This window comes from Bos taurus, chromosome 1, assembly GCF_002263795.3.
Source record: "Bos taurus isolate L1 Dominette 01449 registration number 42190680 breed Hereford chromosome 1, ARS-UCD2.0, whole genome shotgun sequence".
NCBI classification, from domain to species: Eukaryota; Metazoa; Chordata; class Mammalia; order Artiodactyla; family Bovidae; genus Bos; species Bos taurus.
Window position 1 is genome coordinate 57,225,095 of NC_037328.1, and position 15,512 is coordinate 57,240,606.

The 15,512-nt window shown below is 39.5% G+C and overlaps 1 protein-coding gene across 2 annotated transcripts in view; it reads right to left on the reverse strand.

The window, feature by feature from the left end:
• Window positions 1–365: 365 nt before the first annotated feature.
• Window positions 366–15,512, reverse strand: part of BTLA (B and T lymphocyte associated) — a 36,259-nt gene continuing 21,112 nt past the window's right edge. The window contains exons 4-7 of one of the 2 annotated variants that reach the window (XM_005201353.5): window positions 13,409–13,444; window positions 11,357–11,497; window positions 9,809–9,855; window positions 366–4,706 (exon numbers count right to left, since the gene is read on the reverse strand). In XM_005201353.5, coding sequence (XP_005201410.1) covers window positions 4,431–4,706; window positions 9,809–9,855; window positions 11,357–11,497; window positions 13,409–13,444 — 500 coding nt within the window. In that variant the 3' untranslated portion in view covers window positions 366–4,430. The remainder of the gene's footprint in view (window positions 4,707–9,808; window positions 9,856–11,356; window positions 11,498–13,408; window positions 13,445–15,512) is intronic. The other variant, XM_015471308.3, reaches the window with a different exon arrangement.

Here is a 15,512-nt window from a genome sequence, read left to right on the forward strand (position 1 = left end):
AAACAAATTAGCCTATCCACTGGGAAACCTACATTAAAATTACCTGAGGTGTCCTTTAACAGTGAAGATTGTGGAGTCATATCTTAGATTTCCCGAATTAGAATTTCTTAGTGCTGGGAGCTGGTAATCTGCAGTTTTTAAAGTTCTTCAAGTTGTTTTATATTCCATAAGGTTGGAGAATCATTCTTCTCTTTCATTTTCACACTTTATATAAAGCAATAACAAATTGATTCCAAATGTTTTTAATAACTTTATCTTATTGGGAATAATCAGCAAGTTTAATATTCATTAAATTATTATATTTTTCATATTTTATTAATGATATAAACAATGTAGATAATACTGAAATAGATTTATTGGGGACATATATAACTCTGACACATTTTATTAAGAAGGAATAAAAAATGTAAATGATTTGTGGTTTGGGCAGTGTGGTACAAATGTTTAAGTATAAATCATGTAAAGTTGCAATCATTATTAATGCTATCTTTACCACAAGATATGCTAAGAATGTCTCAATAATAGAAATATTTTGTTGTTTAAATTCAAGAAAATCATGAAGAAACTGTTCAGCTTTGTGTGTTCATCTGATAAGGACAGCTAAATATATCCTCCCCATACTTCCTGTTTTTATTTCTAAAAGCATAGCAGCCATTCTAGTATATCTTTTGCAGTTAGTTGCCCATAAGTGTGTCTTGGCTGAAAGAGCTTACCTAGAACTGGTTGTTCAAAACGCTAGGAGAGGTGCTATCATACTGGCTAGATGACAGTGACTCTAACACAACTTCCACAACCCAATCCTATGCAGCAAAATCTGAACGCCAGTGTTAAATAAGAAAATCTCTGCTACCAAATCTCAATTGTGTCTTTCTGGAACAAAAACTTTTATGGAATGTCATACTCCCATCCCCACATCTTGTGGAATCTTTCCCCAAAGCCACAAGGCCTTCACCGAGGCCACAAAGGCGGAGCCATATCCAAAGTCATTTCCAGAACTGACTGAGCCCCTTTGGACCATTGCCAAAGCTCTGCTGAACATCACCAGGAAGCTTCCTGACCCATATTAGGCAAAAATGCTCACTCTGGTACTCACCTTATAACACCCTAATCAATCACCCAACCTTCCGCAGGAATTTTCTTTATCTTGAGGCTATAAAAATTGGCTACTAACCCACTAAAAGAATCAACTCTTGCTAGCCTGTCAGGAGGTCAGCCCTCTGTGCTTGCAGCGACCACATTCTCTCTGCCCTTTATTCTTAATAAACCCACTCCTTTCTGTGATACTCTGTGTCTGGAAATTCTTTTCCAACCAACATATTAACTGCCATGACATAATACATTCTTTTCATATATTTTCTTTAATGACCCATTTACTCTAATAGTTTGAGTTTCTTTAGTAAGCTTAAATGGAATGTCAGTTTTTTCAGTTTTTTTTTTAACCATTTCTGTAAATCATCTATCCTCCCTTCTATACAATAACACACACATACTTTCTCACAGCCCACATTCACTTGTGCAGTAGTTTATGTATTTGCTCAAATATATCCTAACCTTTGTTATCCACTTTGTATGAGATCTATTGCATTATTCTCAGAAGCATCTGAGCATCCTAAGAGCCTCAAGCTGTTGAATGTTACAAGCTATTTTTGAAATAATTAGACCATGTACATTGGAAATTCATAAATTCATCTCTTCTTGCTTTACTTTTAAGTGGCTGCAACCTCATTATTTTAAAATAAATAGCTATCAAATTGCACTACTTTACCATGTATGATCTGCCCCTAATCTTTGGTAAGAAAAACAGCAAGATACAGATACAGTAAATCAAAGTATGTTGACCCATACTGGCCAATTAAATATTCTGGACTTTTCTCCATTCCATCAATTGTGCTTTTAATTTGGTATCAGGTAAACAACGATGCAGTTTAAGCCATTAATCTGCACTTACTTGATTATACCTGTTGACAATGATTTTTACATTTATTCAGACACCCACTAGTATATTATTGAGTGTGCATGTGCACTCAGTCATGTCCAACTCTTTGTAACCCCATGGACTTTAGTCCACCAGACTCCTCTGTCCATGGAATTTTCCAGGCAAGAATACCAGAATGGGTTACCATTTTCTACTCCAGGGGATCTTCTTGACCCATTGATTGAATCCAGGTCTCCTGTATTGCAGGCAGATTCTTTACCAACTGAATCACCAGGGAATCCCATGCTGCTGCTGCTGCTAAGTCACTTCAGTAGTGTCTGACTCTGTGCGACCCCATAGACGGCAGCCCACCAGGCTTCCCTGTCCCTGGGATTCTCAAGGCAAGAACACTGGAGTGGGTTGCCATTTCCGTCTCCAATGCATGAAACCCATAGGTTGGTGCAAAAGAAATGGCAGCTTTGCACTGTTGAATTTTGCTCTTTGATATTGGAATACATTCTAAATAAATATGGTTATGTTATACATCATTTTAATGTGCATTTCTTGCTTTATGTTTTTCTGCTAATGACTCATTACTTGCTATTTATTTTATATTTATTTTAGACTATAGAAGTGATGTTAGACAAAAAGCAAATTCGTGAGATCCTTTTATTCGAGTTCAAAATGGGATGTAAAGCAGCAGAGACAACTCGCAACATCAGCAATGCATTTGGCCCAGGAACTGGTAGCAAATGTACAGTGCAGCAGTGATTCAAAAAGTTTTGCAAAGGAGACGAGAGCCTTGAAGTTGAGTACAGTGACTGGCCATCGGAAGTTGACAACGACCAACTGAGAGCAAGCATTGAAGCTGATACCCTTACAGCTACAGGAGAAGTTGCCAAAGAACTCAACGTCAACCATTCTATGGTCATTTGGCATTTGAAGCAAATTGGAAAGGTGACAATGCTCTATAAGTCAGTGCCTCGTAAGCAGACTGCAAATCAAAAAAAAAAAAAAATCATCATTTTGAAGAGTCGTCTTCTCTTACTCTATGCAACAATAACAAAATGTTAATGATTGAGAAATGTCTCAATCAGATTGTGATGTGTGACAAAAACTGGATTTTATATGACAGCCAGCAATGATCTGCTCAGTGGTTGGATGAAGAAGAAACTCTAAAGCACTTCCCAAAGCTAAACTTGCACCAAAAAAAAGGTTATGGTCACTGTTTGGTGGTCTCCTGCTGGTCTGATCCACTACAGATTTCTGAGTCCTGGCAAAACCATTACATCTGAGGAGTATGTTCAGCAAATCAATGAAATGCACAGAAAACTGCAACTCCTGTAGCCAGCACTGGTCAACAGAAAGGACCCAATTCTTCTCAATGACAATGCCTAAGCACATGTTGCACAACCAGCATTTCAAAAGTTTAATGCATTGGGCTATGAAATTTCACTTCATCTGCCATATTCACCTGACCTCTTGCCAACCGACTACCACTTCTTCAAGCATCTGGACAATATTTTGCAGGGAAAATGCTTCCACAACCAGCAGGAGGCAGAAAATCCTTTCCAAGAGTTGTCAAATCCTGAAGTATGAATTTTGTGCTACAGGAATAAACAAACTTATTTCTTGTTGGCAAAAATGTGTTGATTGTAATGGCTCCTATTCTGATTAATAAAGATGTCTTTGAACCTAGTTATAATGATCCAAAATTCACAGTTCAAAACTGCAATTACTTTTGTCCCAATGTAATAACTCAGTAGCATTATGTCACATTCATATATATTAGTCTATGTTATCCACACACAGTCACTTTATAAATGCATCATACATTAATTGCTATATTTACTACCTCTATTTGCTTAGTAATCTAACAGGATAGATATAAGCATTTGCTTGTCAGGCATGGGGAACATCTACCCTGTATCCAGTTGGTATATTCCACATCTTTATTGCATCATTTATTCTTTCCATTCTTTTCTTATATCATCAAGTTTAAAATTATTTCTCCTTTACATTTAAGAAATTCCAATATTAGATTGATAAAAATTTCTTATTATGGAAGACTGGAAACAGACACACAATCATCACTGTATTTATGTTTAGTTATCTGAATTGGGACTTCTTTTTCAAGAGTATATAGTGAACTGATCTAGAGAATCTAAACCTTTCTGTCCTACATTCTCTGTAGTCCCAAAGAAAATATTGAGTTTGTGTAGCAGGTTAAATGTAGCTGGTTCGAAAAATGATGTCTAAAAATGACATCATTTGGTTTTGGGAAAAAAAAGATTTTACTGCCCAAGGCTATAAATATAAAAAAGTCCCAAAGAAGTTTCTGGGAGAAATTTTAGTCATTTGTCCTGTGGATGCTTAAGACCCAAGCACTGAGGTGAACCTCCTGAAAGTGAAATTTCTCAAGCCAAGGACCACTGTTTGACTTTCTGTTGGTCTTCAGTAGTGGTGCTGACTAACAGATCAGTTGCTGATCACTGGTGGGAGATCAGGACCGGATTTAGCTCCTCACACATATGGTCGCATACTCCGTAGGTGCTTCTTGTACATGTGTTGCCTGTCTTGGGTTCATTCCAATGACCGAATGCTTCAGGGAAGCATAAATAATGCCCTGTTTGTTTTCTTCCAGACTTGGGTTAAAATAAACCCCAGACTCTCTCCGGACCCTGAACCAGGGGTCGTTATCATAAATTCCAGTTTCCAAATGCAATGTTTGGGAACTTTCCATGATGTCGATTTCAGTTGGCTCACTCCTAAAGAACTGGGGAACATCAACCTAAAAGAGAGGAAAAAAAAGATTTCTTTAATTACAACTTAAGGATGTGATAGTGCATATCCACTAGGAAACCATGAGTGTAGGCTAAATTGAGTGGTTATACATGGAGAGAAATAATCTATTCTTCATTGTAGGTGTTGACATCTACTCCTTAAAGCAGATTCTCACTTATTAAAGGGTGAAAGGCTTAAAGACCACTATGTTCTTCTGAAAGAGTTATTTTGTGCTTTAAAAAAATTATTTATTTTTAATTGGAGGATAATTGCTTTACAATATTGTGAAGTTTTCTGCCATACATCAACATGAGTCAGCCATAGCTATACATATGTCCCAACCCTCTTGAACCTCCCTCCCATCTCCCACCCCATCCCAACCTTCTAGGTTGTCACAGAGCACTAGGTTCAGCTCCCTTTTATTTATGGTCATTTTTGAGCTCACAGAACCCTTTTTGACCCCTCTTTGAAATGGAAACCACACATCAGATTAATGAGAAAAGCATAAAATATCCCTTCAGAACATCAGGAGATGTGTAATATAATGTATAGCATTAACACAGTTTAGAATAAAGCAATTAAAGATAAAGCAGAACCATTACTCTCTAAGGGACAAAAAGAATATACTATGAAGAATAAATATTATCCAAGATATATTATTATGATTTGAAACCTGGGACTGGAAGTTGCTGTCAATTTGATGTGGGTGGACAAAGCTTGGGGAAAAGTTCTAAAGATATTCCAGTTGTTATTTCCACCACACGGATTTTCTAACACTTCCAAATTGAGTCAAATATCTTAAAGTTTTCAAGAAAGATGTGAACTTACGTAAACTAAAAGTACTGAAACCTGATTTTTTAAAAAACTTTTTTCAATTATTTGTTAGCTGTTTCTACCTATACAAGGGACCCGGCTGGTAAAAAATGAAGATACCATGTTAATGCTAAGGCTTATTTCAATTTTCTAAATCCCAATGTTACCAATTTATATTCTTGAGGTTCAGCCTAATTTCTTTGAGGTATCAGGTCCTTAACCTGATATGCCTAACCTGATAACCTATATCCCTTACCTGCTCTTTTGTCATCCACATTGTGATGTATACAGAGTTCTATACTGGTGGCTCAGTGGTAAAGACACTGCCTGCAATGCAGGGTACCCTGGTTTGATCCCTGGAGAAGGGAATGGCAGCCCACTCCAGTATTCTTGCCTGGAGAATTCCATGGACAGAAGAGTTTGGCTGGCTATAGTCCACGGGATCTCAAAGAGTCAGTGTTGACTGAGTAACTAACACACACCCACACACACACACCATGCAAACATGTCTAACTTTGTTCTGACAAATGAAGTATTAACTGTTGAGTATACTGCCTCCCTCGGATGGCCTAGCTGCCTAGGAAATAACACCAAGGCTGAATGATTGAAAGAAGCAAGATTCATTTAAGCGTCTTCATCTCTTGACTCAGATGGAAAGTGTCTCAAAGAAGCCCTACTAAAGTCTCTGGAGGAGCTCTGGAGAAGACTGTCATGTGACCTAATAACTGAAAGGTTGTTGCTGAACCACGAAAGATGCCAGGATTCTTGGCCTTCAGAGGAGAAGAATTCAATGGGGGGCCAGAGACAAGGCTTGATGGCTCAGAGCTTTTGTGTAATAAAGTTTTATTAAAGTATAAAAGAGATAGAGAAAGCTTCTGACATAGACATCAGAAGGGGGCAGAAAGAGTACCCGCCTACTAGTCTTTAGCTGGATGTTATATAGTTACTGCTGCTGCTGCTGCTGCTGCTGCTAAGTCGCTTCAGTCGTGTCTAACTCTGTGCGACTCCATAGACGGCAGCCCACGAGGCTCCATCGTCCCTGGGATTCTCCAGGCAAGAACACTAGAGTGGGTTGTCATTTCCCTCTCCAATGCATGAAAGTGAAAAGTGAAAGGGAAGTCGCTCAGTCGTGTTCGACTCTTAGAGACCCCATGGACTGCAGCCTACCAGGCTCCTCTGTCCATGGGATTTTCTAGGCAAGAGTGCTGGAGTGGGGTGCCAATGCCTTCTCTAGCAGTCTGTTAATGAAAGAAAGGAATGTCTCAAAACTCAGAGAATGGCACTAGGCTCCTTACCCACAAGACTCATTTTGAGATAGTTTTGGCACCAGGGGAGTCATCCTGGGCCATGAAATGATTGATTTGAATCTTGAAGAAAAGCAGATTACCATGCAAATAGTTTTGTTTACATGGCTTAAGAGAGCAATGTATGACTATAACATATTGTTTTGTCAAGTCAGTTCTGAGCCTTTAGGTGAACTGACTTGAGGACAGAAACTGGGGTAGATGCATAGTACAGAACATGGCTTAAGACAAACATTTCCATAAGAAAAATGTATTGGTTAGCTCAAAATTTGAGAAAAGTTAAGTTCAGGCGGAACCAGGTGTCATTATGGCAACACAGTATTTTAAGAAAAACCTCTTTTTAAATTTGTATAGAGAAGGGGAAAAAATATATCACTAGTTTGTTTCCTTCTGCTACTTAAGAGAGAGAGAAAAAAATGTCTGACACTTGCAGCCTATTTCCTCCGTTTGGAGACCCCTGGCCTTCCTGCCTGTTACCCTCTCATATCTAGCCGTAAATCTTTAACATATCAACAAGGTCTCTGTTGTATTTTTCAATCTATGTAGTTTGTCAACTCAATTACCTGCCTCCCATCCCCAAAGGTGGCTGGTTTCCATGGAAAACTTTGTTAGAGTAAATTAGGTAAAAGAAAGCATGGTGGCTGAACCTATTCTGTGGCACCTGATCAAAGTGGGTGGGTGCCACAAGGCTGGTGCACAATGGTATGGTGGGTAGAGATGGCAAAACTGAAGCAGCTGTCTTATTCTATATTTGTATAGCACTCCACAGTCTGTAATGGAGAAGGCAATGGCACCCCACTCCAGTACTCTTGCCTGGAAAATCCCATGGATGGAGGAGCCTGGTGGGCTGCAGTCCATGGGGTCGCTAAGAGTTGGGCACGACTGAGTGACTTCACTTTCACTTTTCACTTTCATGCATTGGAGAAGGAAATGGCAACCCACTCCAGTGTTCTTGCCTGGAGAATCCCAGGGATGGGGGAGCCTGATGGGCTGCCATCTATGGGGTCGCACAGAATCCGACACGACTGAAGCAACTTAGCAGCAGCAGCCACATTCTGTAAAGCACTTCAGAAAATATGCAATTCACTTGTTTATACTAAACAAGTACTTTCATACCCTCAAAGGACATCCTGGAATAGGATTAAAATTTTGACTTTTAAAAGTATGTTTCATATTATCCTTTTTCTAATTTGGATTTCTATTCTGCTGGTTCACATACAATTCCCTCTTGACAAAATTTGAGTCTCAAAGATCTAATACAGTATCTCTTTGATTATTTTCTGAAATGCTTGATAACTCAAATGGGGCAAAACTCTGAAATCCTATGAAATACACGAAGATCATAAAACAAAATTCCCCGATAATTGTACACATAGAAAAACCCCCTCTTGAGTTCAACTGCAAATCATAAATAATTCATCCAGTTTACAGAGAAAGAAATGTAACTATATTTTAGCCAACCTGGGCTTTACATGTCCAGTAAATTATTTAGATTTTTGTTTTTACCTTGCCAAAGCATGATTGATCTTAGTTCCCTGACCAGGGATAAAACCCAAGGCCCCTGCAATGGAAGTTTGGAATCTTAACCACTGGACTGGTTAAGGAACCAGGGAAGCCCCTAGACCATTGTTTTAAATGTTGTCATAGCTTTTAGGGCTGATTGTAACAGAGTGTATTTTGTTGTTGTTCACTATAGAAAGAAAGGAAATCACATTTAAGAAAATTTCCCTATGTGAAGAAACAAAACCTTAGCACCCAACACAATAATACTAAAAATTTCATACAAGTTTCTTAATTTGAATGTATTTACTTTTATTTAATATTAAGCTACCTGGTGGGGAATGCTGAGTACCATTTAATATTATATGTAGAACTATTGGTTATATCTGCCTCTGGCATTTCTGGAAATTTTAAGACGTTGAATACATCTTTATTACTACTCCTAATGGAAAAACCCATATCCACATAAATTCTTTTTGTGGTACCTTGTTTATGACTACTTGTTTTTAATCAGAGCTACATAAAATTTTTTTCCAGAAATATGTTGCTTCATTTTGCATTCTATTTTGAGTTCCAGTCTTTACAGAACATTGAATCCAAAAGAAAGGTCTAAACTGGTATTCCAAGAACTTGGGAAACTGCTCTGCTTCCGGAGAACCCTTTGCTTTGTCTACCAGGTCTCCTCCTTAATGAGCCCACACACATTATGAGTGATTTTTGCATAGTAACTAGACCTGTGATCATGCTTCTTTATCTGCTGGTATGACTCATTAAGAAATCATACTTGATTTTATGAGGTTATTTATAATTCATTATTTTATTTACTCCCACCTGCAGGAGATAGTGAAGGGCAGGGGAGCCTGGCATACTGCAGATCATGGGGTCACAGAGAGACGGACACGACTTAGTGACTGAACAACCCTTCTGGAAACACTTAAGGCACTTTTGTGAGAATAAATCAATAGCCTGAAGTCACATAACAGGTTGAGAACAGAGTCAACGTTGTATAGTTCAGCCTCTGACTTTTCTGCTTAGGTTCTACACTGCCTTCTATGCCTTATAAGCCTCACTTATGAGATTTGCTAATCCCAAGGAAGAGCTTCCCAGGTGGCTCAGTGGTAAAGAATTTGCCTGCCAATGCAGGAGACACAGGTTCAGTCCCTCAGTCTGGAAGATCCCTTGGAGAAGGAAATGACAACCCACTGCAGTGTTCTTGCCTAGGAAATCCTTGGAGAAAGGAGGCTGGTGGGCTACAGTCCATGGGGTCGCAAAAGAGTTGGATATGACTTAGCCACTAAGCAACAATCTGGAAGCATCTTTGCTACAGACTAAAGTAAACGTAAAATAAACACATTTTAAAAAGTAGGTAAATATATATAGCATTTAGAACACTACTTGGCACATGGTGTTACATAGACCCAATTAAATTTTTAAAAAGATATAAATATTAGCATGGCATAACACAGGTTGTGTTATATACCATCAAACATACCAGGTTAGTATCCCTTCCTGTTGAATTAGAAAGCTTCTTTTGTCTCCCTGCAATTCAAAAAGAAAAATAAAATAAAATACCAAAAGAGGTAAAGAATAGCACAAAATAAAATTCTTCCTCAATTCCTTGTAAGTTAGGGTCATTTAAGAATATAGGTTCTAGAATCAGATTGCTAGGTTGAAATTCAGTCCCAGAGGTGGGGACACCTCCCCACGCAAACTCACCCATGTGCACACCATCCACAGCGTTATTATTAGTTTGGACTTCTTTATTTGCTATGTCCATCATGATACACAAATCTCTGTTTGTGAGAATTCGTGCTGTCCATTTTGTTCATTGGTTCTTCACTCCTCACTCCAGAACGGCCTATGGCGTAGCCAAGAGGAGGGCACAGGACCTAGCCCAGCACCTTAAAAACCTGGGACTCTTTTTTCTGGGGACATTCTGTATGTAATGCCACACTCACAGCTTTCCTTTCACCTACACAGCTGGGATCTCCTCTGGCCTAGTTCCCTTGGATGTGGTAAATCAAAAGATTTATCCTTGCTTTTTTTTCTGAAGCTCCAGCTACCTCAAAAAAGGCAGTGGAAACTGGAGGGGGGGCCATTGAAAGAGCCTTGGTGTTGCAGAAGTGGAGTTGGAGTCACAGAGGAGTCTCTCAGCATCCTGAGAAGGTTCTAGGCTCCAGAAGTCCTCACCACAAAACACCAAGAGCACTTTTGCTCAGACAAGGCTTTCTCTTGTGGCAGAAATAAGGATTGCTCTGTCCAGCTTAGTTTCTATAGCTACACTGTGGCTGCTGCTGTGGAGAAAGGAATTAGACAAGATGACTGAGGGGAAAAAGGAAAGAGAGAGAGGACTGACCTGGTTTCGACCCCAGCTAGACCAGATTCATCATACCCCTCTCTCTTAACGTGTTTAAGTGTTCACTAATGACCTTAAGTGAATTCTTACAGAAAGAGAAAGTAATTGTTTTCAAACTATCACCTCTCTGATCATAGTCAAAACCACGTTTTCAAATGCATTAATGTTGGGTAGGGATTCAGTTCAAGCGTCTGTTTATGATGGCAACAGTAAGCACAGACATAAGAATTTCCTCTGGGGACATTGGGTCTTCATTTAGACAGGTGTGTGGATGACTGGCATAATGTGATATGACTGTGGAAAACAGGACCAGACAAACTAATTCAATGCAGACATGTTGATCTGCGAAATTATTTCAGCCTCCTTTTCAACACCCTGAATGTTAGAAGAATTCTTCCTATGATGGACCCAAGTAGAATGAGTAAGTCCCAGCAATATTACCTCCTCACCACAAGCCTTTGTTGTGGTGAGCATGCCTCTTCAAGACTAGAGGAGATCTGAATTCATCCATTTGGCTTTCTGGTGGAAAGATGAGTTATTCCCCAGGAAACCACTGTCCATGGTTTATAGTAGAATATTGTGGGAAAAACCCACAATATTGGGAAACTAACTAAAAATCTATCAGCCAATGTAAATGAACCCCAAATGTGTGGCACAGAGCAGCAGAGAGAAGATGGAACTCACCTCGGTGCCTTCTAAGGCAGCAGAATAGGTAGAAACAGGTAATAAGTAGAGGTAAAGCCCCCAAAGGAAGCAAACTATAAAGGATCCATTGTCGGTCCACCATCTCTTCCTTGGAGAGTGGTCTTGAGGCATTCTTTGTATCTGAAATGTTCGTTAATACTCAAGACGGTTAGAAAATATGAGACAAATGAAGTAACACCCTCTGAACTGTCAGAACTTGAATGGAGTTCTAGCTGATGCTTCTATTTCTCTTTTAAGAGGTTTCTCCCAAGAAGCCCAGGACTTAGTCCTCTCCCCCACCTCTTGCTTTAATGCTGAGTGTATATGCTGCTGCTGCTGCTGCTAAGTCGCTTCAGTCGTGTCCGACTCTATGCGACCCCATAGACGGCAGCCCACCAGGCTCCCCCATCCCTGGGATTCTCCAGGCAAGAACACTGGAGTGGGTTGCCATTTCCTTCTCCAGTGCATAAAAGTGAGAAGTGAAAGTGAAGTTGCTCAGTCGTGTCTGACTCTTAGCAACCCCATGGACTGCGGCCCACCAGGGTCCTCTGTCCATGGGATTTTCCAGGCAAGAGTACTAGAGTGGGGTGCCATTGCCTTCTTCAAGTGTGTGTATGAGTGGCTATAATTTATCTTTCAATTCTGCTAGGGCTGCTGCTGCTGCTGCTAAGTCGCTTCAGTCGTGTCTGACTCTGTGCAACCCCATAGACGGCAGCTCACCAGGCTCCCCCGTCCTTGGGATTCTCCAGGCAAGAACACTGGAATGGGTTGCCATTTCCTTCTCCAACGTATGAAAGTGAAAAGTGAAAGTTAAGTTGCTCAGTCGTGTCTGACTCTTAGTGACCCCATGGACTGTAGCCCGCCAGGCTCCTCCATCCACGGGATTTTTCCAGGCAAGAGTACTGGAGTGGGGTGCCATTGCCTTCTCCGTCTGCTAGGGTTAATCGCCTATAAAACACTATCCATAACAGCTCTCAGAAAGTATTTCACCATGCCCTTTCATTTACAATGTCTCATTTAATTTTCATAATGATCACTTAAGAAAACTAAGCAGAGAACAGTAAACAGAGGAGAAGAAAAGTAAGGAATTTTTTTTTTTTAAATCCAGTCACTTGTTCTGAGAAGAGTAATTGTCCCAAGACTTGCCAGAAGTCTAACAGCTAGTAAATGGCAGTTGCTGGGACTCAAGCCAACATGTTTTTGAAACAAAATTGAAGTTCCTTTAACACAATGCTTTGTGTTGTCTCATTAACCCTGATATTTCCAAGTACTTTTATTATCTTCAAATATCTTTGGTATCTCCAGATATGCTTCTATGGGCATACAACTGGTTCCCATTATTATTGATCAATGTTAATGTGCATTATGGAGAAGGAAATGGCAACCCACTCCAGTACTCTTGCCTGGAGAATCCCATGGACAGAGGAGCCTGGTGGGCTACAATCCATGAGGTCGCAAAGAGTCGGACACGAGAGAGCGACTAACACACACACAAACACACACACACACACACAATGTGCATTAAGGCCCTGTTTTTTCATGATAGGTTGTATCATGTACTAGTGTGTCGTGCAAGAACTTAACAGATAACAAATGAAGTCAAAAAAATGAAAGATAACAAAATAGAAAATATCAGAATTCATCATAAATCTTTTAACTTTGTACTTGTACTCAATTTTGTTTGTTCAGGAAGGCTTTATTTCTAGATATATTAACCTAGTTATACATTCATTCCTCATATCCTTGGTTTTGGGGTTAATGTGGTCAGGAGCTACTGGATCTGGGCATGAAGTAGTTTGGTAATTTAGTGCTAACAAATACTGTATTGTTCATGTGGCAGCTGCTATTTTGTTTAGGCGAGCAGCCAACTTATTACGAACAGTGACAAATTTAGCTGTCTGGGGGAGGGGAATGGATAGGAGCACAGGACTCTCCCACAACAGATAACTTAGTACAAACAAATCCACTCAATGAAGAAGATGCAACCTGTTTTACTTTCCAGCCACATAACAATCTATTTCCTTGATTTTATTTGGCAAGTTTGATACTTACTTATAAGAGGATGTTCTGAATTATTTTGAGTCCGTTCTGAAACAGAAAAACAAGATAAAGAATTGAAATTGGTTGTGAAAACAACGAAGGTTCTACTCAGGTTTGTCCAAAATCAGAGCTAGTCTCCGAGAAGATATCTGTATTTACATACTAACAGAGAATTCAATAATTCAGCTGAAAGGCAGTTTGGAAAATGTGTAGATCATCACTTCAAGTTCATGGACAAAAGTCCCTGGGTTTATTTTGAGTCTTAAAGAAAGACTATAAAACACTGCTACACTTAAAATGAAAAACCAAAATGTGTATAGCACAGGGAACTCTGCTCATTGTTATGTGGCAGCCTGGATGGGAGGGAAGTTTGAGGGAGAGTGGATACATGTATATGTATGGCTGAGTCCCTTTGCTGTTCACCTGAAACTATCACAATATTGTTAATCGGCTATATTCCAATACAAAATAAAACTTAAAAAAAAAAAAAAAGGGAGAGAGAGACTGTATAAATACAACCCAACCTTCCTCTGATTGCTTTGACTCCCTCTTTCCACCTCCTTAAGTATAAGGAAACAATTCAGCCTATAGGACTTCTTTTAGCACTTGGAATAACAAGATATACATTCAGCAGGTGCTCCAAGGGAGTATAGAATGAATGCCACGAGGAAAGAAGGCTTTTGATGATGTGGTGGGAACTAATTCTGAAAAAAAGATAGTGCTTCTCACCTTCTGCCCACTCCTACACCCCCACTCTCCTGCTAAAATCATCACCATCTGCCTTTGTGAAGCTCCTAATCAGGGATTGATTGACCAAAGGCAGATTGGAGAGAAGAGAGTTGCAGGCCAGTGTATGTTTCAGTGACTGTTCTGTTGACTTTCCTCTCAAGACTTTGCAAACTGCTTTTCTTCCTTCTGGGAGATAATTGCTCTCCTGGATAACAATTGGATAAGCACCCAAACCCGGACTCTGTCACAATCCTGCTTTCACAGGGACTAATCGACCCAGGGATCAAACCTGGGTCTCCTGCATTGTAGGCAGACTCTACCGTCTGAGCCACCAGGCAACCCATTGATTTTTAACTTAAACATAAAAAGCAAAGCAGAGTCAGGCACAAAAGCAGGAAAAGTTCCAATACTCCATAAGAAAGATATTTCAAGGGAAAAAATGAAAGATTTTATATCATAGCTCCAAAATTTATTTACCAAAAGCATGGTCCTGAAATATAATTTCAGAGTATATTTTTCTCCTTACATGATGCTCAGTTCATTGAGTACTCCCTGATACAGAAAGAAAATAATTTTCTTTGACACTCTTCTTGTTATGTTTGTTTTAATCACTTCACAAAAGGAAAATCCACACCCAATTCAAAGACAATTCTAAATGAGTCATTTGACTATTGTAAAGGAAGCAAGGATGATCCAAAGAAATATGGCATAGTTCCTGCTTGCCAGTGTATCATAAGCCTTCATGGGATAAAAGACATTTCCCTACATATCTGTGGTACAAGGAAATCTGTGATAAATGAGAGGCAAGACCTTAAACGACCCAAAAATTACTAGGAAAGAGAAGTCACTTTCTCTAGGATAAACATAGACAACTTCATAAAGAATTAGAAAATGAGTTGGGTTTGACAGGAGAGGTAGAATTTTGATAAGTGGAGGCAGATTGGTGTCAGCCCAATAGTGTAAGCACTGGGAATGCTCTGCAGGGGACTCAACTAAAGAGTGGAATTATGAAAGAAGCCTATTAGGCAAATTAAGTATGTCAGGAAGATTTTTGGCTGAAATGAACCAAAAGTGGGGATAATTAAAAGATAAGTAGTTTATACAACTAATTAGAATATTTAGAAGGGAGATAGTGAAGGTCTGACCTGATCATGAAACTCCAGGAGGAACCAATTACAGAGCGGAAGGCTGTTGACAGACAAGAGTACAGAGTCTTGGAGAATTTCTAATGGGCTCAGGAGCACAAATCATCAATGTGATAAGAAAGGGGATGATAAGAAGGTGAGAGAGTAGGAAATTAGAAGAACAGAAATCTTGAGAGGGAACTTAAAATGCCCTTCATGTCTCCTGCACTGCTCTTAGATATCCCCTCTCACTACTTCACCCT